Raw genomic sequence first — 27,238 nt, forward strand, 5'->3', positions numbered from 1 at the left:
TATTACTAACCAAGATGGCACACCCATCGTAAATGGAATATCGGGTCTGTGAAGATTTGTCCTGGGTAGGATGCGAGTCCTAGTATTATGTTTAAAAACTTCACTTCTTCTGATGGAAGTTTTTAAAGGGGGGGAAAAAAAAGATTCTGGGCTTCACTACTCTTAGTACCAATAAAAGCTAGCTCAAGCTAGAGGAGCCTGGGAGCCAAGCTTCTACAGAGTGTAGACAGCCAATGTGCTTTCCCCAGTATAATGAGACTTTCACCCTTGTATCTGCTGTAATATTATTCCTGGAAAAATAGGGAGTAAAAATAAAGTGGTGTAATTTATACCACTTTAGGTATCAACTGTTCACTCCACCCAAATGTTGTTGTTTGCTCAAGGTATACAGACTATTGCCTGCTCCTTTTCCACCTAATGACAATGCACTGTGGTAGTACCAAGTGGCTGTGGCTACCTTGGATTATTTGTCTGCATCTGAATTTGATTTTTTTTTTTTCACTAGTGTATACGGTACTGACATATATTGCACTATTATAAATGCCATCTCTCCAGGACCTCAGGCAACAGCACAAAAGAAGTCATAATTTAGTGCAGTTTTAGTCAATGCAAGTATTTGTAACTACAGTCTAAAACAGAAGTCCTCAGTAATGGCCAAAAAAATAGTCTCATTGAAACAAATGTCTGTTTAAAGTCAACTCCTCAAGTTGATAGCAAAAGTATAATTTTCTTTGTGAATAGGTGTCTCTTGGTAGTATTGTAAAACTTAACACAAAAATATGATCTATTATGTATGAAGTGCAGAGATTATATTAGAGAGATGGTGCTTCCTATTCAGAAGCAGAGGTAACTATGGCTCTTCTGATGCCCAGTGCGTCTCCTATTAGTTGGCAAATATGTGGTTTTATGTTTTGTTTTGTTTCTTTTTAAATGACCTATTATACATACTTTGGACCTTATAACTAATTCATAAATTGCCTCTGAGACATTTTAAAGTGCATGTACAGATCTTAAATTAAATAACTGTTATATTTGAATATTCTTTGCTTTGTATCCTTTTTAGTATATCCTTAACATTGAGTTTTTGAAGTAGAACAGTAACCAGAAGTAATGGCTTGTTGTTTTTTTTTAATTTGCAAAGTGTAGAAATACTAAAATAACAGGTCTGATAAATTGAAGACTCCAGCATTGTATTTCCTTAGTCTAATACAGCAGAGCTCTTCATGGTTCAATAAAAGTTGATTTGCATTCCAGTCATTCCTGACTTTTTGCTTATGCGTGATAATTTTAGTAGAGGATTTCTTTTAAGCAGTTGCTGGAGAACCACCTTTTCATGCAGCTTATCTCCATCATTTAAGATTAGTCAGGATAGGAAGCTAGAAGAAGAGTTATGATTTTGCTTATGGTTTGTACATCTTGTTTGGATTATGTACTAACCTTTGTCTGAGAACTAGAAACTAGTTGTCAGTTGTATTCCAGTTCATGAGCTCCTGTGAACTCGCAGCAGATTCCTAGGGCTGTTCTGCCCTTTGTGTTTTCGATAGTCAGTGGCAGCCCTCCCTTATATATCAGGAAAAATAATTATTTCTTGACTTACAAAATGGCTATCTGTTTTTCCTTGCAGCATTTGAAGAGCTTGAGAAGGCTCTGAGTGTAGCCCAGAAGGCAGAGGAAGCTCGGAAAAAACTGCAAGCAGAGATGGATGAAAAAATCAAAATGATAGAAAAAACAAGTGAGGAAGAGCGGGTAAACCTTCAACAGGAGTTGACCAGGGTGAAACAGGAGGTGGTTGAGATTATGAAGGTAACTTGATACTGTTTTAGTTGTTTGAAGATAAAGTTTTATATTTAACATGTTCCTTTATTAAGTATTAATATGTTTGGGCTGTATTTTAATATTCTTACTATCTACTGTTAAAAAAAAAATAAGGAATCATTAACTTCAAACTGATAGCACAGAGAACTTCCAAACTAATCTGTTACTCTCTGGCAGTTTTTAAAATTAGGATGTTAAAGGAAATGTAAAGAAAGCACAAACCAAGTGCTCAGAAATGGTACTTGCAGTGTCCAGTCAGTGTCTTTTGATAATGTATCAGAAGTTTACACAAGATGTTGGACTTGTGTTGACTTGACAAATACAACTAGAATTTTTTTTACCGAAGTCTTGTGTTGTTTGGGATTATGTGAGTCTCAAAAATAGAGCTGTCTTAATGAATACCTTCGTCTTAACAGGTCTAAACATTTCAAAACATAAATTGATAGTGTGTATTCTTTTGAAGAAAGGACCTTTTTCTGTCTGCTGAATTTATGTATGAATCTGCTGCGCATAGCACATCCTTGGTACCTAAATCTTGGTTGCCCGAACACTCTGTTGTCCTCAAGAGTGACTTTTTTTTGCTGTCTCGTAACTGTTGGTATCATATAACAAACTTCTCTTGCTTTATGTAATATAGTAACCTATTTCTAACCTGAAATTTGATACAATACTATTGCAAGTAATTGTTGCTACTGCGTATCGTTCTCTCTCAAACTTTATTTAATGCAGTACTGTTACTCTAATCTTCAGTTTAATGTGGTAACTTGTAATTGGTTCATTTCTTTGGAAAGATTCAGCCATTCGTATGGCTTTTCAGCAGGTATTTTCCAAAGAGGTTTGGATAGTCATGAATGTACAATAGTTCTCAGTCCTATTAAAAACAAAGTTTATTCGAATAGTCTAAAGATTACTTTTCATTGCATGTTGTTGTTCAATAGTCATTCTCTATTTCTCAAGCATGAATGAGCTTTCTAGTTTGGGGGGAGATTTATAAACTTGCATACATCACTTCTATAGAAGTGATTTTCCTAGAGATCAGTAATGTAGGTCTGTAGACTTGGTTAACCACAGTATTATTCAGCATCAGTCTGCCAGTGGAGCTTTGTCCTAAATATTGAATTCAAAAATTGATTTCTTGTGAGCAGAGGGAGTTGCAAACAGAAGCTCCTGTCCTAAACATAAACATTACCTTTGACATGGATTTGGGAGCATTACTTTCAGAATTGTTGGAGACATTGAAAAATCTGGGCATTGTGCAACTATGACAACTGAAAAAAATTAAAAAAGACGGGGAAACATTTAGCAAGGTTTTAAATAGCTTCTTAATTGAGTTTATCCTTACATGTCTGATTGTTATGTCCATCAAGTAACATTTTCCTTGTTAAAAGGAAGCGGTTAATTGGTTCCTTGTTACATTTATTTGTCTTGTTTCTCATCTCTCTGAGTTGTAATACAAGGCATGTTCAGTTTTTTAGAATTTTTTTTATGACTTTGATTTATAGAAGTCTTCAGAAGAACGTGTTGCTGAGCTAGAGAAATTGCATAAAAGAGAACTGGCTATCAAAGAGCAGGAGCTAAATGAGAGGTTACAGACCCAAGAAAAGGAGTTCCAGGGACAGATGAAGGCAGCTCTTGTAAGCATCCCTGAAACACCTAAGGGACACTTCTGGCAGAGCTGGGTGGGAGTGGACATCTATGTCTAATGTAGCAAATCCAAGTTTCATTCATTTGGCTCTTCTGCCTTTCAACATTAAAGGGTCTATGGGCCTAGGAAGAGGTATCCTAGACAAGCCAAGAGTAAAGAGTCTTTAGCAGTTGCTCTTTCATAACTTTGTTATTGAAGAGAGGTTGAGAGAATCGTTTATACTGTCCAGCAACTGCAGCATGTTATAGTCATTTCACATTTTTAAAATTCTTTCCTTAATCACAACGACTGGAAAGATTTATTTTGAAGCATGTATTCTGCTGAAGCTGGTGGCAGTATAGATATGCAACTTGATGACACTAGCTGGAAAAGCTTGCTGTTCTCTCCTTGAATGTAGCCGTTTGCAAAAAGGCGGGGTAGTAAAGGACACACAAGTTGACACTAATGTCTTTGACAACATTTAATAATACATGTATAGTTGAGGAACTAAACCAAAATGTAGCGGAACTCATTGTCTTCCTCTTCATGTGAAGGGGAAAACAAATCTATAGTTGCCAAAGAGAGGAAAAAACCCAGATTTTTCAGTACTGTTATTATGAATAACAAATTGTAGTGTATGCGTAAAGAAAATGTATTTATTGTGCTTACACATGTACCATACTGCTGGTGTCTTTCACTTTTCTCTTGCTAGTTGCTTTGTCTTAATGTCTTGATTTTTGTGATGCTGTAGATAATGTATTTTGAAAGTGATCTTTTATATTGTACTGTTTTGTTTATGATTTTTGGCACAGGAGAAGAGTCAAAGTGAATGCTTAAAGACAATACAAGAAAAAGAGCAGCAGGAGTCCTTAGCCTTAGAAGAATTAGAGCTGCAGAAAAAAGCAATACAGTTAGAGTGTGAAAAGAAACTTCAGGACATGCAGCAAGAAGTAGAGACATTTAGAACTGTGAGTAGAATATCTAAGTCTGACTAAACACTTAAACATTTTTAATGGTAATGAGCCTCCAGATTTGGTGTTGATTTATACTGGTATGGAAGATTCACGTATAACACTGAGATACAGTGGCAGTAAATTATTTTGTTACCATAATGCACTGCAGTTCATAATGCTGTGGAGTATTAGATGGCATAACATGGTTTCATACCCAGGTTTAGAGTGTAGATCTTATATTTCCATGCATAGTTCTTGAGATGTTGCCTAGCATAATGATGCTCCAGTCTGCTTGATTTCTACATGCCAATGGTAATATAAATACTAATACATAAGTGAATAAAAATGTTTGACAGAGCTTATTAGTATTCATTCCTTTTTAGGTCACAGGCTGAAATATATTCTTTGTCTTATTTCTTAATAGAAATGTGCATTACTAGCCCATTACATAATTTTGTTACATTGGAAACTTTGCTTAAGAGGGGGTTAAGATTTGCTTAAGAGGGGGTAGTCGTAGCATTATGAACCAGAATTCTGGTATGAGAGCCAATACATGGAAATCCACTACCTGTGGTAGCCAGTGCAGATTCTTTCTCATAACAAACGCATACACTTTTCAAATTACTGTGCGTTCAGAATAGTTATTGTAAACTGTTTTGAGAATTTGTTGAATTAGATGTTACTGTATCTGCATTTTGCAATCTACAGAATAGAAGAAATTATATTAGTTTAAATTCTACTATTAAACTGCAGATACTAAAAGTTTATTTTGTTTTATGTATTACAAATAATACAGTATTTTATTTAAATGGTCTAAAGAATTGCATAATTTGTCCCTGGTAAATCTTAAAATAGACACTGACAGTTCCTTTATGTTTAAAATGTGCTTGTTCATTCTATTCTATTAAAAATCCTCTTTTTATAGAGAATTCTTGAGTTGGAAAGTTCCTCTACGAAGCATTCGCAAGATGACAGAAGACAAATGGAGGAATTAACCACTCTTGTAGAGTCTGAAAGAAATAAGCACAATAAAGAAATCACTGTTATGGTAGAAAAACACAGGGAAGAGTTAGAAAACATGAAACAGCAGCAGGAAAAACTTTGGACAGAAAAACTTCAACTCTTAGAGCAACAGCAGCAGTCTGAGATAGAGAAACTGAGAAAGAGACATGAACAAGAAATAGATGCAGTGTTAAAAGAAAAAGAGGCAGTTTTCCATGCACACATAGAAGAGATGAATGAAAAAACATTAGAAAAGCTTGATGTGAAACAAACAGAGCTAGAAACATTGTCTTCTGAGTTATCAGAAGCACTAAAAATACGCTGTGAGCTAGAACAAGAGCTCTCTCTATTAAAAAGTGATTCCACCAGAGAGAACTTAGAGCTTGAGGCAAAGCTGGAAGAACAAAAAAGCTTGCACAAGGAAACAGTTGACACAATGCTGAAAAAGGATGAAGCGTCTATTCAAGGCATTGAGAAGGCACTCAAAGAGGAAGTTAACCAACTTAAACTATTATTGCAGGAAAAAGAACAACATGTGGAGGAATTAAGACTACAAGAACAGAAGTTAAGGGAAGTAGCGGAAAGAGCTGAAGCGGAAGTTGGACAAGTGTCTGCTAAACTAGAAGATCTCAGTCAGTCACACCAAAATAACTGCAGGGAGCAGGCAAAAAGGTACGAAGGGCAGTTAATGGACCTGCAACAAAAACTGGCCAGTATGGAAGATGAAAGATCATATCTTAAAGAACAGATTGTAAGAACTGAATCCCAGCTGAATGAAGTTAAGAGTGACTTAGACTCTTATATCTCCCAGGTACATGACCTGAGGCAACAACTGCAAGAGCAAAGCAATGAAAACTTGCAGAAAGTAACCTCTCTAATGGAACATTATGAATCTCAATTGAAAGATCTGAGTAGAGAGACTGATCAAGCAAAAACAAATTTGGTTGAAAAAGAAAGTGAAATTGAACAAATGAAAAAACTACAGAATGAGCAATTGGAAGAGCTCAAACAGAAAATAGGAGTCAAAGAGGAGAGAATTAGTGTTATACAAGGTGAATATGAAAATAAATTAAAACAGCAGGAGAACAAGATGGATAAAATAAAACAAAAAACAAAGGAGATGCAAGAAACATTAAAAAAGAAGCTCTCTGAACAGGAAGCTAAACTGAAAAAGGAACTTGAAAACAAGCAGTTGGAATTCAGTCACAAAGAGAGCGAGTTCAATGCAAAAATTTTGGAAATGGCACATGCCAGCTCAGCTGGAATCAGTGATGCTGTGTCAAAACTGGAAATGAATCAGAAAGAGCAACTAGAAAATCTTGTAGTGGCTCATCAGCAGGAACTGGAAAAAGTCACACAAACTTGGGAAAAGAAACTGAGTCAGCAGGCTGAGGAGCTTCAGGAGAAGCATGAGGTAGAACTACAGGAAAAAGAAAGGGAAATTGGAGACCTGAAGCAGAATCTTGCTATACTCAGTGCTGAGAAGGAAGGGAGTAGCTTAGAGATGGTTCAGCTGAAGGAAGAACAGGAGGAGAAAGAGAAAACTTTGAATGAACTGCGGGAGCAACTGATGTTGTCATTGGCTCAGGTGAGCACTTTGTCACAGAGTGAAAGTGACTTGAAAGCACAGCTTGAAAAACTAAAAGATGACCTTAATTGCTCCCTGAAGGAAAGAGCTGAACTTCAGGAACAGCTCAGTGAGCTGAAAAAAGTGGAAAAAGAAAGCCAGGCTAAGATTACAGAACTTACAGATACACTGCAAACAGTTGATGAAAAACTCCAAACTCTGCAATCCTTACACTGTAAAGAACGTGAAGATTGTGAGAGAGAACTAGAGGGGAAGCATATGGAGATTCAGCAAAAAGAAGCGGAATTCCAGAAGTTGTCCAAAGAGCTTACAGATGCTTACTGGAAGACAACTGAAGCCTTATTGCAAACTAAAACTGATGAGCTAATTGAAAAATGTAATGATAAAATAAAGGTAGTAATTTCCAAAATTGCAGATTGTCAATATCAAACTACAAAAATCAAAAAAGCAATATTAATTAAAAAGTGTAAACTTCCTGAATTAGAAGCACAACTTAAACAAATGACAGAAAACCATGCTGCTTTAAGCAACTCTTTGCAGGAGTCAAGACAACAGTTACAAGAGAAGGATAATTTAATTATGTCCTTGAAAGCTGACATTGAGGGCCTTATAACTGAAAAAGAGAGACTGCAGAAAGAAGGAGGGCATCAACAGCAAGCAGCAACTGAGAAGGAAACTTGCATCACACAGTTAAGAAAAGAATTATCTGAAAATATTAATGTTGTCACGTCAGTGAGAGAGGAGCTTCAGAATAAGGAATCTGAAATCTTGGCTCTGAACAAGATGGTGTGTGAACTAAATGCCAAACTTGAGAACAGCATAAGCTTAACAGAAAAAGAAGCAGCCATATCTTTATTAAGTAAGCATCACCAAGAAGATAAGCTACAGTTATTAAATCAAATTCAGGAATTATCTTCCAGAGTTGAGACACTGAATCAAGAAAAAGCATCAGCTCTTGAGCAAGTAGACCATTGGATGAACAAGCTGTCAGAATGGAAAAAGAAGGCACAGGTAAGGCTTACACAAAATAATAACATTATTAAAGAGTTACAAAGCAAACTTGAGCTAAATGATACCCAAGCTAGTGAAAAGAAAGAAGAGTTAAATCGGCTGAAGGATGAGCTAGATAAGCAAAACAAAGAGCTAGATAGTTTTAAAAGCATAATGAAAGAAAAGCAGAGCAGCAGGGAGAAGCGAGAATCTGAATTGACTGCAGAATTAAACATAAAAACTTCGAGAATTGCTGAGCTAGAGGAACACATTGCTCAAAAAACAACAGAAAATGGTTTGTTAATAGAAGAACTAAAGAGGCATAATGAGCAAAAAGACACTGAGCGAGAAGAGCTGGTTCAACAACTTCAGCAGACTGAGGCAGCGATTGTTGAAAAGGACAACAGGCTTAAGGATGCTGAAGAAAAAGTGCTAAGTCTTGAAAAGAAAATGCAATCAATGAAAGCTGAACTTGAGGCAAAACAGAGGGAATTTGATCAAATGAAAACTGAAATGATGAAAAACAAGGAGGAAGAGTTGAAGGTGTTAGAAGATAGGTTGAATATGGAAAACAGCACTAAATTAACAGACCTGAAAAAAAAGGCAGAACAAAAAATTGCTTCTATTAAAAAGCAGTTAACCTCTCAAATGGAAGAAAAAGACCAGCAGCTTAAGCAAGATATGGAAAGTCAGTTAAAAGATTTAGAACAAAAAATGCAAGAAAGAGAAGCCAAAATTATGGCCTTAAAAGAAAAAATTAGATCAACCAAAGATTCAACAGAATTAGAGAGAGAGATGCTGCAAAAAGTAGAAAATGTCAAAATTTCTGTAGAGCAAGAAAAAAACACCATGCTGGAGACACTGCAACAGACATACGAAGAGAAAATATGTGCATTACAAAAAGACTTGTCAGCAAAGGATAAATTGTTGGAGAAATATGAAAAAGAGCAACAAGAAAGTAATAATTCAAAAGTAGAAATGCAAAACCAAGAAGAACTCTTAAAAAAAGTAGAACATTCTGAGAAAAAACTAAAAGAGGAAGAAGCTGTGATCAAAAGGCTCCAGCAGGAACTTGAGGAACAAAATAAGAAATGTTCTTTGCTGTTAGACCATCGCATACAACATGAGAGTGATTTAGCAAGAGTAAGAGAAGAATTAAAGACCAGTGAACAAAATTGTCTTGATACAGAGAACATGATTGGAGACTTCCAGAAAAAACTGGAAGAAAAAGAGAGAGCCTGTAAGTCTTTGGAAAATAAGCTGAGAGAGTTGGAAGATAATTTAACAAAGGAGAAGGAAGTGCAGAAAGTTGAGGTAAAAGATGTGTCTTTAAAATATGAAGAAAAAATACAAAGTCTTCAGCAACAGTTGGATGAAAGAAACGGTCTCCTGAAAGTGTTTGAAGAAAATGCAGAAGAGAAGACCAAATCTGATATGGAACTGCAGAAATTACTGGGAGATATGCAGACCCAGCAAAAGGACTTGCAGGTTAAACTAGAGGAGGCTGAAAGGGAGAAGCAGAAACTGCGCAAAGATGTAAATAATCTGCAGAAAGATTTGCGTACCTTACGAAAGGAGCATCAACAGGAACTAGATATAACGAAGAAGGAATCTTTAGAAGAGATGGAACAGAAAATCAGGTAGATTTCTATGTTCCTTATGCATTTTAAATTCTTTTTTCCAGTGTTAATATTACTACTTAAAGGTAATATAAATATTTTAAGGCTTTTCTAAATGCCCATTAAATACTGACTAACCTTTGTCTGTATTTGTGAGTGGGTTTGTGTGTTTTTTTTGGTTTTTTTTTTTTTTTTTTTAAGTCCCTGACAGTAATTTAAAAAGTACAACAATATTTAATAGGATCATAGGAAAATAGGGCTGGAAGAGACCTCATGAGGTCATCTAATCTGGCTGCCTGCTCAAGGCAGGATCATACCTGACTAAATTATCCCAGCTAGGTGTCCATCTAACCTGCTCTTGAAAGTTTTTAAGAATAGACATTCCTTCTATAGGAATCTAAGCCTGTTCCCCAATGCCTGACATCCCTTATAGTCAGAAAGTTAATTTTAAAAATTAAGGAAAAGTATGCTGTTTTGACAAAATACAGATTGTTTTTTCTTTGGGTTCAGTGGTAGTTGTTTTTGTAGCCTTACTATGCAAGCTTCCTTTTGATATTTAATTTAATACATAAATATAATTTTATATTCCTCAAAACAGTGAATGAGAAAAATATCTTAAGATTTAGGTGGAGTAGAAATAGGGTCTTGCATTTCTAAAAGTGATGAATTTTTGCATGCTTTACTTGCCCACTGTTAAGGTATTAGGTCTGCAATGTTCAGCTGAAACATCAGGCCCTAGGCTTCCAAGAGAAGAGGTATGGGATGATCAGAGAGAACCCATCTCTGTATATCATAAAAGCCCTGGTATACTTTTAAGGGTTGTTTGAGTTTTTCATCCAAGGATTTTTTTTGATGACTCTGTGCTCTACTTTGTTCCTGAAAGATTGAGTACTCAAAAGTTCTGTGACTTGGTTTAATCAGGTCAATTTCTATTGTGGGGATATGGGGGGAAGGGGCTTTCAGGAGTATCCTGCAGGGAGGAACAAATAGACCCTAGAACAGTGATTCTCAGCCAGGGTGCCACAAGGTCCTTTGAACAGTTCTGCAGGAAGTGTGAGGAGATGAGCCAGAGGCTCAGGCCATCCCTGCATAGCTGCTCCTCTGCCTTACTATCTGCCTCCTCTGTAAGGAGGTAAGCTCTGTAATAAATAAATTTGTTTTTGAAATCAGATGTCACTAAGTTTACAAAGTTGAGGAACGGCACCTCAAGTCTGAGGGGTACCTTGAGGTTGAGAATCGCTGCCCTAGAGAATCAATCAGTGCAGCTCCATTTTCAGAGCAACTGGACTTTGAGAAACAACCTAATCTCCTGGACTGGTAGGCAACTTTCAGACTTTCTTTCATATCTACAGTGAATTTCTTGATTTTTTTTTTTTTTTTTTTTACTCCCTTGTATACAGATATGAACGGGAAGACATTGAGCTAAAGCATAACTCCACCTTAAAACAGTTAATGAGGGAGTTTAATACTCAGCTGGCTCAAAAGGAGAAAGAACTGGAAACAGCTGTACAAGAAACTATCAGTAAGTGAAATTTTTTCATATAGTCATAATTATATAGCTTTACGCTATTTATAATCCCATTTATAAACAGGTGGCAAAAACTTAAGGTCTTCATAAGGGAATTGCATTAGGTATGGAGGAACTGAGTGTGACTGTGTGAAATTAGCTCTTCCCTAAAGAGAAGAGAAAGAGAATTGCTGCTGTATTGAGAAGAACCAATCTTGCCTAGGGAAGGACAAAAAACCCTACAGCGTGACATACTTATGTCCAAAAGGCCAACAGTTATCCCAAGAGCACCAAAAAGAGCTCTAAATTTACAGTCAGGCTTTTTGATCCCACTGCTTCGGCTTGGAGGAGAGCACCTGTTATGTCCACTTGGCCAGCCTAAAATCTGCCTTCAGATTTCCAGTAGAAAAATAGACCATATCTTTGAAAGAGCCTCCCAAATACTCTGCAGTAACTTGCTACAATATGAAAAGAAACTCCTCTTTGACAGTACACCTTTGGTCACCTATTGTTTCTTGGCTTTTTGAAGGCTCAGGACAAGTGTAGTGGCTTATTAATCTGGCAAGGGAAATACCATGTAGCTGTGTCCAAGAAGGCAGTTTTCCTGAACCACATTGCAGGGAACTGCTCTTCTGGTGTGGTTCAGTGCCTGCTGAGGTTAAGCAGCTTTAAGACCAGTTTATGGTAATGGGAGTCTCCTCCCTTGCTTGCTCTGAGGGCCTTCTGGCTAAGGGCAAGCAAAATTCAGGGGCATCTGAACCCCAAGACTCTGGGTTTGGGCCTGCAAGTAGGATGCCTGCCAAAGGTTTTGGAAACATCTGAAGCCCAGTTGTGGGTGGAGGATGTTTGCTGGTAGTTGGGCCACTTATGGTTCTGGACTCTTGGATTTAGAATTAGTTTGGCTAATTTGGCATTGGATACAAATTAAAAAAAAAATTACCCCATGCTGAAGCCAATCCGAACACTAATCAATTACAGCCTATACTTAACAGAGATCAGACCTTGAGAGAAATATTAGCAGCCCCTCCGCTCCTGGCTGTGGAAGAACACCCTAAGTTTCCCAGTTTATCAGAAGCAAGTTCCCTACTGCTTAACAGACATCAAATGGACATGCATATCAGTAAGAATACATTTTTTCTCAGAACAGCCACTGTCTTTCTGATCTCACTGTCCTCATGCTTCAGGGAAATCTACCAAGCATTCTTTTAAAAGGCAAGTAAAAGGGAACAAAAATTCATGAGCTGGCTGGACATGAGGATCCAAGGACTGAACATAAATACTGACATAACGCATGATCTGATTTCTGAAATTCTTCCTACACACTACAAGTCATAATGACTCTCTTTCCTTTTAGATTTGTCTTCAGTAATCAACCTTTTTTCTGCTGTTTGTCTGCTACCTGTAGGAGTTTCTCTTCTCTCCAATGCTGCAGCTCTATTCATTGTTTTTAACAACTAGCGTGCTTCCTTCCCTCCCTAGACCAGATGAGGAATGTATTGTATTTGAAAGTTTGTATAACTTTATCTCAACTGTGCAGTTGGTCCAATAAAAGATATTAGTCTTACCTTGGTCCTGGGGAAGCTCTTTGAGAAAATTATCCAGGAGCACATTTGCGAGGGACCAGCAGGGGGAGTGTATGCTTAGGGGCAACCAACATGGGTTCATCAGAGCCAGGTCCTGTCAGACCCACCTGGTGGCCTTCTGTGATCAAGTCACTAAATCCCTTAGATGCAGGCGTTGTGGTTGACGTAGTCTTTCTGGACTTTAGAAAAGCCTTCAACACTGTCTCTCACCCCATTCTCATTAAAAAATTACACAACTGTGGTGTCGATCCCTACACGGTCAGATGAGTTGCCAGTTGGCTGAATGGCCACACCCAGAGAGTCGTGGTGGATGGGTCTTTTTCGACCTGGAAGGATGTGGTCAGTGGGGTTCCCCAGGGCTTGGTCCTCGGGCCTACGCTGTTCAATATCTTCATCAGTGATTTGGACGAGGGGATGAATGGCACCTTATTCAAATTTGCGGATGACACTAAGGTGTGAGGGGAGGTGGGCATGCTAGAGGGGAGGGAGAAGCTGCAGTCAGATCTGGACAGGTTAGAGATGGGCAGATGAGAATAAAACTATTTATCTGTTGTTTCACCACTGACAAGTGCAAGGTATTGCACCTGGGGAGGAAGAACCAGCAGCATACCTACAGGCTGGGGAACTCCCCTCTTGCCAGCACAGGCAGAAAAGGATTTTGGAGTCGTTATTGATGCCCAGATGAACATGGGCCACCAATGTGGAGATGCAGTCAGGAAGGCCAACCGCACCTTGTCATGCATCTACAGATGCATCACGAGCAGGTCCAAGGAAGTGATACTCCTTTAAATCCTTTAAATCATGTTTGTTATATGATGTTATTTTTTATTTCTATCTTCTCATTTATATGGCACTTGTCATTTTATTTTTTTAACAGGTAAAGCCCAAGAGGTGGAAGCTGAGTTGATGGAATCCCATCATACAGAGACAACACAGTTGCATAAAAAAATTGCAGAAAAAGATGATGATTTAAAAAGAACGGTTAAAAAGTATGAAGAAATCCTTGAGGTAACCACTTCTGGAAAGTGATCTGATTCAGTCTATTTAAATAAAGTATTTTTGTTTAAAGGAGTCTTTGGGGGGGGGGGGGAATTTCTGGCAAAATCTTATGTTTATAAGAGGTTTTTGAAAATACAGTAGTTTGTAGTTGCACTAGTTATGTATTGATTTATAACATTGCTTGTTTACAACTAAGCAATCTTTGTAATTTAAAATGTTCCTGCATCTTACTACTGCATAAGACCACATAAATGGCGCTCTGATCCTGCATTTGGCTATATGGGATGGATCTGTGCATCCGACTAAGCACTTTTTAATGTCATTAGAATGCTACATGTGTATATAACCCTGCCCACACAGGCCTGGATGGAAAAACAGGTTTCAAACTGCAATGCAGAAAAGAAGCAGCATGAATGATTAAGTTTCATTACATCTTTAAAAGGTTTCAAGTGCAGTGATCAAAGGTGCTGTTAGCTGTACAACAACAGATAAATAGTTTTATTTTCTCAATATTCTTGCCATGAATAATCTGAAGAACTGCATGCCAAACAGACTGAAGACTTTTCTGTTTTTAAAACTGAGTGTAGTAAAGGTAGAATATAGCCCTCTTCCCTACTTTTTAACAGCAGCTTGAGTGGAGATGTCAGATGTGTAAAATAAGGTACAATTTGGCAGCCATTTCCTTCCCTACATTTTACTTCTTGATTAATAACAAAGCAAAGTCCTTTTGTGATAATTCTAACCTGACTTTCTGGATTATTTCTGATTTTTGTTTTTTTTCTCTCCCTCCATATAGTCTGAGCATGTAGGGGTTTGTTTGTTTTTTTGCCAGTTGGGCACTTAAGCCTTATTCAGACCTTGAAAGACAGTGTCACAGGTTACACTAAGCATGTGTTAAATGTACTTAAAACACGAGCATCCACATGTTCAAGCAGTAAAATGCATAAGTGCTCTTATATTGCGGCAAAATTAGGACCTTTCATGCAAGGAATATCTCCAGATTTGCATTAAGTATCATTTAGCTGTTGCTGGACTACTCCACAAAGATGATACAAGCAATTAGCAGTCCCAACCCAGCTGTGATGTCAGCCAGGGACCCCTCTGCTACACCACGCCTCTGGCCAGGATGAGAGCTTCACATCAGAAAAAAGGGTTCTGGATTTTTCACTTGTTAGGTTCCTCCTGGATCAAGTTGAAAGCTGGGTGCTTGCAGCCCCATAGGGTCCCAGCACTGGCTCTGTACTGGAGCCTTAGTGTTGGGGCTGGGATGAACAGTCAACTCTCTGTGTATGTTAGAGATCATAGTAAACATTACTATGCATCTGCTCAGAACATGCAACTTTTACTACCTCACAGATTTAACACTTTCATGTGAACTATACATTTCAAATCAAAGGGCTTATAAAAATAGTTTTCAGTATTCTTTAACTGCTGTGTATGTTATAAAAAATTTAAATGCATTATTTGCTGCTTATGATCCATTTGCCATAAAGTATGCTTCTGCTTATCTGCTGATAATTGCATTTCAAAGACAAGAACAGGATTATATCAGTAAAGACAACTATCTTAACATCTCAGCATTATATGATACCGTCAAAGTCCCACTAATTAGAGATCTTCCAAGTTAATGCAACCTATCATTTATGTGGCCTGTGATTGTCTCTATTCAAACTAAAATATACCATTAGAGGAAAATTAAATGTTGCCCCTAGGTTAGCTTAATTTGGGGTTGTGTGAGAGCTGGAAATGAGAGCTCTCATTTTAAGTGTGTAACCTTGCATATTGTCTTCCTTATGCATACGGTGCAGGCTTTGTGGCCAAGATTTGGGAAATTGCAATTTTATTGATGTTTGAATCGATCCTTGCAATGAAATCAGAATAGAATTTGGTTGATATGTTGTCAGAGTATACCAGATGCTTTTAAGAGCAATAAGTTTTTGGGTTGCATAGAGTGTTAGAGTGTATAGCATGCTGACTTGTAAGTATTGTATAATAACCTAAAACTTTAAATTACAGTCTGTAGTAATGATCTTATATTAAGGATATTTCAGGCCAGGGTCACGTTTTGGTTGAAGTATAATAACCGTCTTGAATTATGGCTTCTATAGCCACCTCCTGTGACTGAGAATGACGTACTTGCAAATTTATTAGATTTACTAGATTTTATCAGAGATGGTGTGTGAGTGAAAATGGATCAAAAAATCATTAATGCCAGTAACAGAAAAACACAAAGAAGCAGATTGATCAAATGAGTTTTAATTTAGTTTAGTGCTTAAGTAGTCCATACAAATGTTATAGTACATGCATTTTTATGAAATGGTCATGATGCTTAGAACTTCTGTAGAAGAGCAAAGCAATAAAATAATCTAATCTTGGGGGAGCAGAGACATATCAGAATAAGCAGAATTTGGTCTAGATTTTTTTAAAAACTTGCTATGCCAAAACAGAGCTTTAGGAAAAGCTTACAGAATATTAAAATAGTTAATGCAAACAAATGATGAATCCCCAGGCATTGATAGTAATGAATGAAATGCCTGTTCAGTGCAGACAGTTAGGCTGAATCAGTGGCCCCTGCAGACGTTACACTTAAGACATACTTAACTAGCTAATTGCATCTTAAAGTGTAACCTGGCCACATGTACAGGCAGTTGGTGGTGCAGTAAAACAGGAAATAAGCCATAACATTATTACACAAAAATTATGTACTTTGTATGTAGTATTCAACATGATGTAATTTATAAAGTGTAGCAGGGTGGACTGCATCGGGGTCTCCAACTGACCATGGTCCCCACCAGTCAACAATCATCTGGTTTTGGGGACTTGCCAGGGCCAGTTTGAACCATTGTGCTGTCCTGATCCAGCTGAGAATCAGCCAAATGTCAGTGGGTTCTGGGGATCTCAGTAGGGTTCAAACCTGAATTTCAACTTGCTGGGGGGCCCAGAATCATAATCCCAGGTTCCCCCTGCAGGTGGGGCACAATTGGGATCAGATGCCCCATCCCAGAATTGGGCATCTCATCATGTCATTTGTGTACTGTTTACCTGCCAAAATACTGAACAACAAGGCTGTGTGAAATTTCACTGAGTTTAATGAAACTGCAGCCCCATGGAGCTCAGCTTCGTGGTGGGAGGAGCAGCACAGCCTTGGCTCTCCCTGATCCTGCCACCGGGCTGTGCTCCATGGAGCTCCACAGCCCTGTGGAGTGCAGCCTGGTGGTGGGAGGCGGACAGAGCCAGGGCTGTGCTCCACCACCAGGCTGAGCTCCATAGGGCTGCAGAGCCGCTTGGAGTGCATCCCTGGCTCTCCCCTGTCTCCTGCCACTGGGCTGGATGACAAGAGGCTACCGCTGGTGCCTGGGGCCAGCGGCAGCATTAATCTTCCCTGGCGCTGGGTGCCAGCTGCACCCAACACTGGTCCCATGCAGCAGCAGCAGTCTCCTGTCATCTGGCGCAGCCCTCCAGGGGGTGCAGGCCCCTGGATCTGTGCTGGTGGACAGGAGGCTGCTGGCAACTGTCACAAGTTTTTTTGCTTTTTGAAGTTTTGAGATGTAGAGTCTGAGAAACCCCTGCACCTATCTCCTTGAAACTCAGCAGGCTTCATTCTCTCAAAAGGGGCTACCATCCCTGCAATTTGTCATCCAAATTAGGCAAGAAATGACATGGGTATTTTCATGATTCCCCATTATAGCCTATGGGCAATGCATCGGAATGCGTTGAAACAGCGAAACAGTTTTGACAAAATGAAACAGGACAGTGCTTTGAAATGAAACATTGTCCCTTCAAAAAGGATGTCGAAACGAAACAGTGGTGTTTCGTACAGCCCTACTAAACAACACTTGAATGCTATTTTTAAAGCCAGTTAAAAATTCATAGTAAGAACTAAATCTTGCATGGTCTCTGGCTTTCCCAGATTGATAAATGAAGCTTTGCTAATATTATCTGATAAGCCCTCTTGAATATTCATTCTTCCTTCCATGTTCATATTTTCATGGTCAGATAGCATAAGTAGTCCTACACTTTTAGTGCATGCTTCATATTTAGACTTGAATAATATCAACTTTCTTTGAAGTACCACTATATTTTGCCAGATGTTTCTTGTCTAGTACAGTTAAAGTTTTATGGATTTAGAAATGTAACTGTCCATCAAATAAATTAGTATTTTTTTTTAATTCTGAAGACTCGAGAAGAAGAAATGACAGCAAAAGTAAATGATTTGCAAACACAACTGGAAGAATTGCAGATGGAGTACAAACAAAGATTGGCAGATGAAGAACATCGGAACAATGAAGAAGTGAGTTGATGCAATTTTTGTTTAATTGACATGGGGTTTAGTTATAAGCCATGCCCTGGTTTTTGGGTGCAGTTCTGAGTTCTTTGAAAGAACAGTGCTGTTTTGTTATAGGATCTGCAAGATTTACTTCGATCCTTTTTTAATAGCTTGTCAACTAATTATTTTTCTTTCTTTCTTTCTTTTTTTTCATAAATGTTGACTTCCTTCTGGAAACATTGCAGAGATGCAAAATAACTCAGTTTGGAATTCCAATAGTTAAGGAGTGTTAAAATATCTTTGTATCTTGCACAGAAAGGGATGCATATTATCCAAGGAAGGGTGTCTACATGCAGTAGTAGACCCATGAATACATTTTGGTGCTGTTAAAAATACTAAAATAAGTAGTACACTTAATAGGAAAACATAGGAAAGCCATAGATAGGGCAATTTTCATTTTTCATCTTGCAAAACTGTTTTTATATTCCCTATGAACTAATGGAAGGCGTTACAAGTATTTGACATTTCAGATATCAGGCTTTCTGAACTTGACTGGATGATACTAAATACTATGAGATGTTAAAGATGTGTTTTGAATTTAAGAAATGCAGAAAGAAGGTCTTGACTTGGACAGCCCTAAATTAGGCCTCAACATAAAGTGCTGTATTACTTTTCCCATATGCTCTTCAGAGCTCCCCAAAACAGAGGCGTGCAACAAAAGAATTCAAAGAGAGCTACTCTTTTCTCTAGCTTGTGTAAACCAGTGGTTTAGGGTATGGACATGTAAGTAATTTACTGTGGATTAAACTTGTGCTGGGGCTTTACTGTACCTCTTCTGCTCCGTGGTAACTGTCTATCTGCAAACATTCTGTCATAATAAGCTATTACAACGTACCATTTTTCCCTGGAGGACTAAGTTTCCATGTTTTAGCTCCCACTTACCACAGGGTAAGAGCATATGTATGGGCAGTGGCCGTTTATAGGTACTTGCTTTCTTCTGGAAGAATTGCTGTTCTTCCAGGAGAAACCACAAGTGTAGCAATGTTTAGATTTTTCTCCCAGAACAAAAGTGGCTGGTCTAATAGAAGAATAACCCAGGAACAGCCAGGGTTAAATTGCTCCCAGGAGAGTTTCTCCTGAGAGGGTGAATGTCTGTACATGTTCTCTTCTGCGAGAAGATGCACCATAGTCCTCCAGCATCTCAGGGTGCTTTGCTCCTGCTTGCGTCTCCACCTGCAGAAGACAGTGTGTTGCTCGCAGAACATGCTCCCTTCACAATTCCGCATTGTGCTGCAGGTGGACAGAGGCTGACTCTTAACAGTCTGGGTTAGCCAGTCGGACTTGTCCTATGTCCTGCTGTCATTTTTGTCTCATAGCAGATTGAGGGAGGCTGCAGAGCATGGTGAAATGTTTGCACAGGGGTGCCCTTACTGTGCTGCCTCAGTGCTGCAAACTTTCTGCTTTTCGGGCAGAGCATTCAAATGTCTATGCAGGCGTGTCTCAAGTTTTTTCTACCATGAAAATAAATCTGGGAAAATTCTGTGGGGTGACTTGGATGTGTGTATGCAGCCAGTAACTGCAAAACAACCGATGACATACAGTTCTACCTCCTTTTTTATCCCACAGTAAATTGTTCATGTGCTTTTAAGGTTAGGTGAACTTTCTACAAATAGAAATGGTGATTAAATCTTGCTCAGTGGGTGGTGGTTGTGTTTACTGGGAGAACATAAGGATTATATCAAATCTGTGCGCCCTCACTTGTTTTTAACATGTGTCTTAACACTCCATGGAAGTGTAGTGATAGGAAAGAGATGTAAAGTATTTGCGTGTTGCAAATGATCTGCCTCAAAGCAATAAGAAATTCACTTAGTGTTGCCAGCTCTCATGATTTTTGGCATTGTTCTTAAAATTCATGCTTCGGGAATGTGAAAAATTGAGCTCTTTCTTTTATGTATATTATTATATTATAATACAATATACATAAAAGAAATATAATATATACATACATATATAATATGTAATATAATATAATTAATATAATGTAGTATACATGAAAGAGCTCAGTTTTTTACGTTCCTGAAGTGTAGACTTTAAGAATAATGACAAAAATCATGAGAGTTGGCAGTACTGCTTAGAATTTAAAGAAAAGGACAACCCCGTAAACAACTAATTTTCTCTGTCTTCGGAATCTCCTCCACAGTTCCTCACTCCTTGGAGTTTCCATGGCAGATTTAGGGGAAACTCAAAGGAGTTGTTCCATCTGTGGAGGAAATATACCAATTGAGAGAACTCCAGTTGCTGGTAAATAGCTTTGTTTAAAAATAGCAATGTGTACTTTTCACCAGGAATAGGGAGGAAGGCCTGTTTTATATTATCTACTTAAATACGATTATTGCATCTAAGTTGTAAACACTTGCAGAGTAACAGTGAGGTTTTTAAAGGAACCTGAAAAAGCCTTTCAAATTTCAGTAGGAGCCAGGCACAAAACTACATTTGGCTCCTTTAAAAATGCTAGCAGACATCTACCATGATTAAAATTTTCATCTTCCTCATATGACTCCATAATACTCATTTCCATACATCTGCATCGGTGTATATTTGTTCAGTTTCAGAAATTATTTACTCTTTTGGGACTGAGCCTTCATTGCATGAGTTGTCTGTGCAGTTAACTCTTGATTATCTATTCAGATTAACTTGAGGATGTTCTAAAGTCACTGACTATTTTTTTCCATTTTAAGTGTCATTTTAAAGATACTTGTAACGCCTTCCCTTTGTTTTTTGTATAAGTGGAGCTCCACTTGACTGCAAATGTATAGGGATTAAATTGAACTAACATGCTTCACGATCTATTTATTTTTCCATAAGACTTACGAGTTATTTGCTTGTTTTTACCATTCTTCCTCCTTTCTCTTTTTTTTTTTTTTTTTACATAACCCTTTCCGTTTGTGGGTAGTTTTGCTTGGAACTTCCCTGTTATCTAATACAGCAGTGCACCTTTCCAATATTACAGGACTGGGTAAAAAAAAAAACTATACAAAGCCTGTGGACCTCATACACTTATACCTTTAGGTGAATGCGTACACATTCATGAAAGTTTTAGTAGACTTTGTCATCTTAAATTACCACGATGCAGTGATGCAAATTACAGTGACGCATATTTTACCAACTTAAAACTGAATCTTCGTGTGCTGTTTTTTATTTTTGTCTTTATTTTTATTTTCCAGTTTGTTCTTTTTTTGCTGCTTTTTCCCTATGGAGTTGAAAATAAAACTGATTTGTAGCCTTTGGTTTTAAAAACTATTAGTTAAAACTAATTTTACAAGGTTGACCAGTTATGAATTAGTGATTATACAGAAGATCTGTGGGTTATCTGAACTCTTTTGAAAAGCAACTGTTGAAAAGCTATTTTAACTGAATTCACTGGAACAGGTTAATGTAGTTACAGGTTCTGTCCACTTTTATGAGTACAGTCACAGCTCAGTAAAATTTAAAAGAGAATATTAAAGAGTACTAAGACTTACAAGTTGCAATAATGTAGCAAATTTAGAAGTAGAGATGTAGTAATGTATTAAGTAAAGCTTAAAAAGAGAGCACAGAGCCAGCAGGACCAACCTTTAAATTTTGCTATTTACAGGAAATAAAAACAATGTTGTTATTCATATAATGAAGGATGTCAGGTCAGGGGTCAGCAACTCCCAGCATGCATGCCGAACATGTCACGTGAGGCCATTTTGCTTGGCATGCCACCACCAGCCCCAGCTCTGGGTAGCTGCTGCCAACCACGGAGCCCAGGCCGCTTGCTCCCAGCAGGCGGCTGGAAAGCTGCAAGCAGCCTGGACTCCGTAGCTGGCAGCAGCTATCCAGAGCCATGGGCTGGGTGCTGCAAACAGCTGTGCTGGGCTCCACATCAGCTCTGTACCGGCGTGTGCATGCATGCCTTGGAGCAGGCAGTGGAAGGGGCCTGAGGCAGCATAAACCTGGTTTCTCCCCTGCTGCGGGCACAGAGGTGATGGCGGGCTCCACAGCTCCATGCTGGTGGTAACCACATGTGCACCTCGGAGCGGACAGCGGGGATAGGGCTTGGCCCTGAAGCAGTGCAGCCCTCTTGCTGTCCATTCCGAGATACATGCTCGGTCACTGCCAGCGTGCAGCTGATGCCAGAGCTGTGGAGCCTGCCCGCTGCCTGCTGCAGCTGCCCAGAGCCCAGGCTTGCTATAAACAACTGCGCCAGGCTCCGGAGCCCTACCATCAGCTGTGCCAGCAGTGGGGAGAGAGACCAGGCTTGTGCTATCTCAGGCCTCTCCCACCGCCCACTCCAAGGTGCGCATGCGTGCGCCAGTACAGAGCTGATGCCGGAGCCCGGCGCAGCTGTTTGCAGCCTGTTTGCTGCAGCAGCCCAGAACCCAGGCTGGCTACCAGCTGCTTCTCCGGGCTCTGGAGCCAAGTCATCAGCTCTGTGCCAGCAGCAGGGGAGAAGCTGGGGTTGTGCTGCCTCAGCTCCCACCCCACCCGCCCGATCTGCTCTGAGGCATGTGTGCGGCTGTTTGCAGACTCCTGGCTGCAGCCAGCGCCAGCTCTGGGTAGCTGGTGCCAATTACAGAGCCTGGGCTGTTTGCATATAGCTTGCAGCTGAGCTGGCCTGATTCCCACCCTCTCCAAGCCCAGTACTGGCCCAGCCCACCTAGTGGGATGAGGCTGGCGCTGCCCCTTGCCAGGAGTGCTGCGCCTTTGCAGGCTTAGCTGTGTGGAGTGGGTGGGTGGTTGGGCTGATGGGCAGGCTCTGGGCTGGGGCCCCAGCTGGCCGCGCTGCAGCCCAGGAGCTGGCTCCCCAGGGAAGCGCAGGGGCTCTGGCAGGCCCAGGACATTGTTGGGTCAGACTTTGTCTGGTGGCTCAGCAGCCTAGCTGTGTGCACCCATGCACCTGGTTCTGTATGTTTGTCTGCCTCTAGTTCTGTGTATCTGTGTGTGTACGCATGTCTGGTTCTGGATATGTGTGAGAGTGTCTGTTCTAGTTCTCTGTGTTTGTGTGCGTGTGTGTGTGCCTGGTTCTCTCTCTGCTCTCCTTTCTCTCTCTCTCTCCTCTTTTCTTTCCCTTTCCCTTTCTCTCTCTCTCTCCTCTTTTTTATTTCTTTTTTTTCTCTCTGTCTCACTGCAACATGCTTAACAGAGTGCACAACAACAAAGGCAACATTTATGATTATTAAATATACTAATATGCAGTGTATTCTGCCTTGTACCCCCTCCCTCCCCTTTTGTTTTTCTGGCATGCTGGCACTCTGGGACCTTCCAAGGTAGACGTTGTGGTTTTTTCAGCACTCCAGCCAAAAAACGTTGCCTACTGCTGTGCTAGGTAGAGATAAATCTAAGATTAAGCTTGTAAATGACATCAATTTTTTAGTTAAGTATAAATCTAATACCTGATAAAATTGGGGGATTTTTTTTGTTCCATGGCCTGGCAGATGTTACACTTCATCAAATATCAATATTTCAAGCTTAAGACTGTGATATTAGCAAAACTTAGAATTGATAGTTTCAGTGGGTGAAAGAGGGGAGAAGGTGTGTGATGAAATGAGCTCTACTGAAGTAGAGCTCCTGTTCAAAAGTTTAGGAGCCTCGCAGGGGAATGCACTGTCTACCTGAAGATTTTAAAAGGATGAGGCCCACAGTAGAGGGCAGCAGTTTCCCTCTTTGACACAACATTTTTGCACTGCCCTGTAAGGTTAATGTATTTCAGCATAAGGTTTCCAATGCTGCCCTGTTTTCAGCTTCTGGGACCGATTGCACTTTTCAAAATAAGTCTACTTAAATTAATAAAACCTTATCCAAAGTTTTTAAGTTCCGTGGCATTATTTTTTAAAAGTTTGGACAAAGAGGTTCTGTAATGACCAATTGAATATTGTTATCTTCAAAATCCACACTGTTGGTTAATAAAATTATTGCCATGCTGAGGGGAAATATTCATGTTTCCGACATGTCTCCATTGACATATGGGACCTAATTTAATTTGCATAGTTCAGGATCTGTGCAATCAAGTGTGTGTGTATATACAAAGAAATGAATGATGTTCCCAGTAAACAGCAGCAGTTAAATTTTTTGGTGTGTCCTGTGTGCGCTTAATTACTGTTATTAAGACAGTTGTAGTTTTTTTGTAGAGGTTGAGCATAATAGCCTCTTCACTGTACTTTAAAATTGAGTTAAATATTTGCCAAAGCCATATGATAGCTTACTTGAATCCTTGCACATTGTGCTCTTTCTTATGTGTTGTGCACACATTAACTATGTTAAAAGGAATAATTTATGCGATCTTAGTCCTTATTTTCATCTACTGCAAAAACACTATATCCCTTGTAGATAGCTGATATCTTCCACTACTCTCTTGAAATGCCTTTGTATTCCTGTCCTTTGCATGACCACTAATTCCTCACATTTCCTGTCAGGAAATCTCCTTCTAAATATTTGTATGCCTTACCTTATTTCCTGTCTCTGCAAATATGCAGATACCAAGCATTTCATATGTCCTTTTTTCCTCCCCTCCTAGGTAACAGTAATAGAGCTTCAGGTAAGACTTGAATTTTACTGGGTTTATTTGGACTGTGCCAGTGGCTTATGATTAGAAGTATTTATAAGATTATATTTAAAGAGACAATTTACCAAAAAATACTTGAAATGTAAAGAAGGATGGTGAATACACAACTGTTCATCAGTTAATTCTGTATGTGATCTCCCTTTCAGGCGCAACTAGCACAGAAGACAACTCTAGTCAATGATTCAAAGTTGAAAGAGCAGGAGTTCAAAGAACAAGTAAGATCTTTTAAATAGAAAGATACAGAAGAATCAAGAAGCAATAATTAAGTTTCCATTGTAGGCTTTGCCTGTGTTAAAGGAATTTTGGTCTGCTTAAAATGATTAGAACCTCTTACACCCCTACAAGTCCTACAGATTGAATTTTATTAGTAGGCGTTTAGGATTGTGAATCCAAAAAGATGACAAAGTCGATAGGGAAATACAAATTGAACAACATTAGAAGGATGGGGGTGGGGAGGGGAACACGACTAGGTTACAGAGACTACAATGTTAGCCAACTAACCCCGGGGGAGGTGGGGTGGGGAAAAGGGAGGGAAGGGGTTCACGATGCTGAGAGAGAAGATAAATACTATCAACTCCCATTTGAGTTACACTTACTTTCAGCACATCTAAACATGTTTTCAATAAATCCACTGTTCTCCCTAAAAGTTTACAGGTAAACAGTATGATACCCAGTTGGAAAAACTTGTTTGAAATGAAATGTTAAGGATAAGTCATTTAATGAATTCATAGTTTTATTTTCTCCCACAGTCAAACCAAATACTGAATTTATTCAAATATAAGAAAACCCTCCAATAATTAGATTTTTTTTTTTATATATATAAATAAAAAAATATGGAAAAATGTATACATTTGTTATGATTTTTAAGGTATAGAATCTAATTATTGGAAGTTTGCCTCAAAATTTTCCCTCTCCCACTGCTACAGCAGGGAAAATAAATCGGGGGGTGGGGAGAGGTGGTCCCCTTGTCCTCTGTCCCCCCCTAACTTCATCTCCCTGCAGCTCCTCTTCCTGCCCCCCAAGTTTCTACGGTTAGATCCTACTCTCACATGGAAGTGAGGAGCAAATGAGAAAACACTGATTTTGAAATAAACCTGTAGTAATTTGCATATAAACAAATTACTGCGGGTACCCATAGACTTGGACATAGTTCATTCAGGATTGATACATTTTACTTTTTTTGAAATTGCTGCAAGTTTTGGCACAGATATTCTCCATGAGCACACTTTTAAGCAGCACTTTTGTACCTGCTTATATATAGTACAAACTACATGCTGCTTCACTTGGTGCTGTTTTTGCTATTAAGCTCATTTGAAATTGATACCTGATTTCACTTAGCACTCAGCAAGTATCTCTATAACGCTCATGGTCCCCATCTTGGGTTGTCAAATACTTTCCGTTTCGCCTAATGCTCGTTTCACTTAATACTCGTTTTTTCAGTAACCAATTAAGAATGCTAAGCAGGGGTTGCCTGTATGCATGACACTAGTTCAAAGCTAAAAGGCTCATGATTTTACCATATAGTTCAGGAGTTTTCAACCTTTTTGAATAAGTGTACCCCGGCAGCCCCCTTTTTAATAAGTGTACCCCTGGAGGGTGGGGGGAAGGTGTCGAGCAGCTGGACATGGAGGGGGCAGGGGTGGCGGAGTGGTGGCAGTGCAACGTCTGTGTGGCCCTGCTCTCACCCCGCACTGGCCCTGCTCCAGTGAGGCAGCGGCGCAGGGTGGTGGCTCTCCATCCCCACCTATCCCTGCATACCCCCTGGGACCTTTCAAAGTACCCCAGTTGACAACCCCGATACAATTCATTGGTGGGCCCCAGCAGTCAGCAATGTTTCAAACCATGAAGGTGCCTGATGAAGTGAGCTCTACCGAAGTAGAGCTTCCGTTCTAAAGTTTAGGAGCCTCACAGGGGAATGCACTGTCTACCTGGAGTTCTGCTCAACCAGTATGATTTGAAACTGATTTGGCTAATTTGACCTGGAACACAAAATATATTATAAAAATAAAAAATTAAAATAAATTTGTAATGTAGCATTCTTGGCCACCTTAGTGTAGGATCAGCCTCTTATTACAGTACCTCTAGACCCAGTGCCTATACCTTGCTGGGGAAAGACTTGTCCCTTTTCTTCTTCTTTTTTTAATTGGCCACCAAGGTGGATTTAATTTAAATCATGATTTAAGTCACCAGTCAGGAAGCCTCAGTTTTCTACACTGTTTTCTACAAAAAGTATATTCTTGTTGTTTGATATCCTCTATTCATTTAACTTCTTGAAGGGTTGCACTTTTAGAGAGTTAAGGTCTTGACTCTGTGTACGCAAACTTGCAGAGAGACAAGAAGGCTGATGAGTAGGTAATCAGGTCTGTTATCTCTCCTCTCCATATGCTGCTAACAAGGCTGTTACCTTCCGGGGGCAGAAATCCACAGTTTGAGAACTGAAAATAAGCATCACAGATACTTAATGCAGTCTTTTAGACTGAGTACTACCATTGGGTAGAGTGGTTTTATTTAATTTTTACTAATCGATTGAGGAGCCTCTGGGAACCCTGTAAGATTGGGCCCCTAATATAGTCCATGGCCTGTTGTGACATTTATATAAAACTTTTCTAAAAAGGTTAGTATATAATTAGAAGTTATAATCCCTATTCCAATAATATCTTTGAGCTTTAATGTATCTTCAATTAAAACTATTTTTATATAGGTTT

The 27,238-nt window shown here is 39.2% G+C and overlaps 1 protein-coding gene across 5 annotated transcripts in view; it reads left to right on the forward strand.

Annotated features, from left to right (window-relative positions):
- The window catches only part of GOLGA4 (golgin A4), a 99,057-nt gene that overhangs the window by 54,225 nt on the left and 17,594 nt on the right, over window positions 1–27,238 (forward strand). For all 5 annotated transcript variants that reach the window (XM_019538198.1, XM_019538210.1, XM_019538205.1 and 2 more), the window contains 9 exons: window positions 1,625–1,803; window positions 3,318–3,449; window positions 4,252–4,407; window positions 5,318–9,612; window positions 10,992–11,113; window positions 13,559–13,689; window positions 17,858–17,971; window positions 24,486–24,506; window positions 24,680–24,748. In XM_019538198.1, the coding sequence (XP_019393743.1) occupies window positions 1,625–1,803; window positions 3,318–3,449; window positions 4,252–4,407; window positions 5,318–9,612; window positions 10,992–11,113; window positions 13,559–13,689; window positions 17,858–17,971; window positions 24,486–24,506; window positions 24,680–24,748 (5,219 nt within the window). The remainder of the gene's footprint in view (window positions 1–1,624; window positions 1,804–3,317; window positions 3,450–4,251; window positions 4,408–5,317; window positions 9,613–10,991; window positions 11,114–13,558; window positions 13,690–17,857; window positions 17,972–24,485; window positions 24,507–24,679; window positions 24,749–27,238) is intronic.

The sequence above is a fragment of the Crocodylus porosus genome, unplaced genomic scaffold (genome assembly GCF_001723895.1).
Source record: "Crocodylus porosus isolate Cpor-Errol unplaced genomic scaffold, CroPor_comp1, whole genome shotgun sequence".
Taxonomy (NCBI): domain Eukaryota; kingdom Metazoa; phylum Chordata; order Crocodylia; family Crocodylidae; genus Crocodylus; species Crocodylus porosus.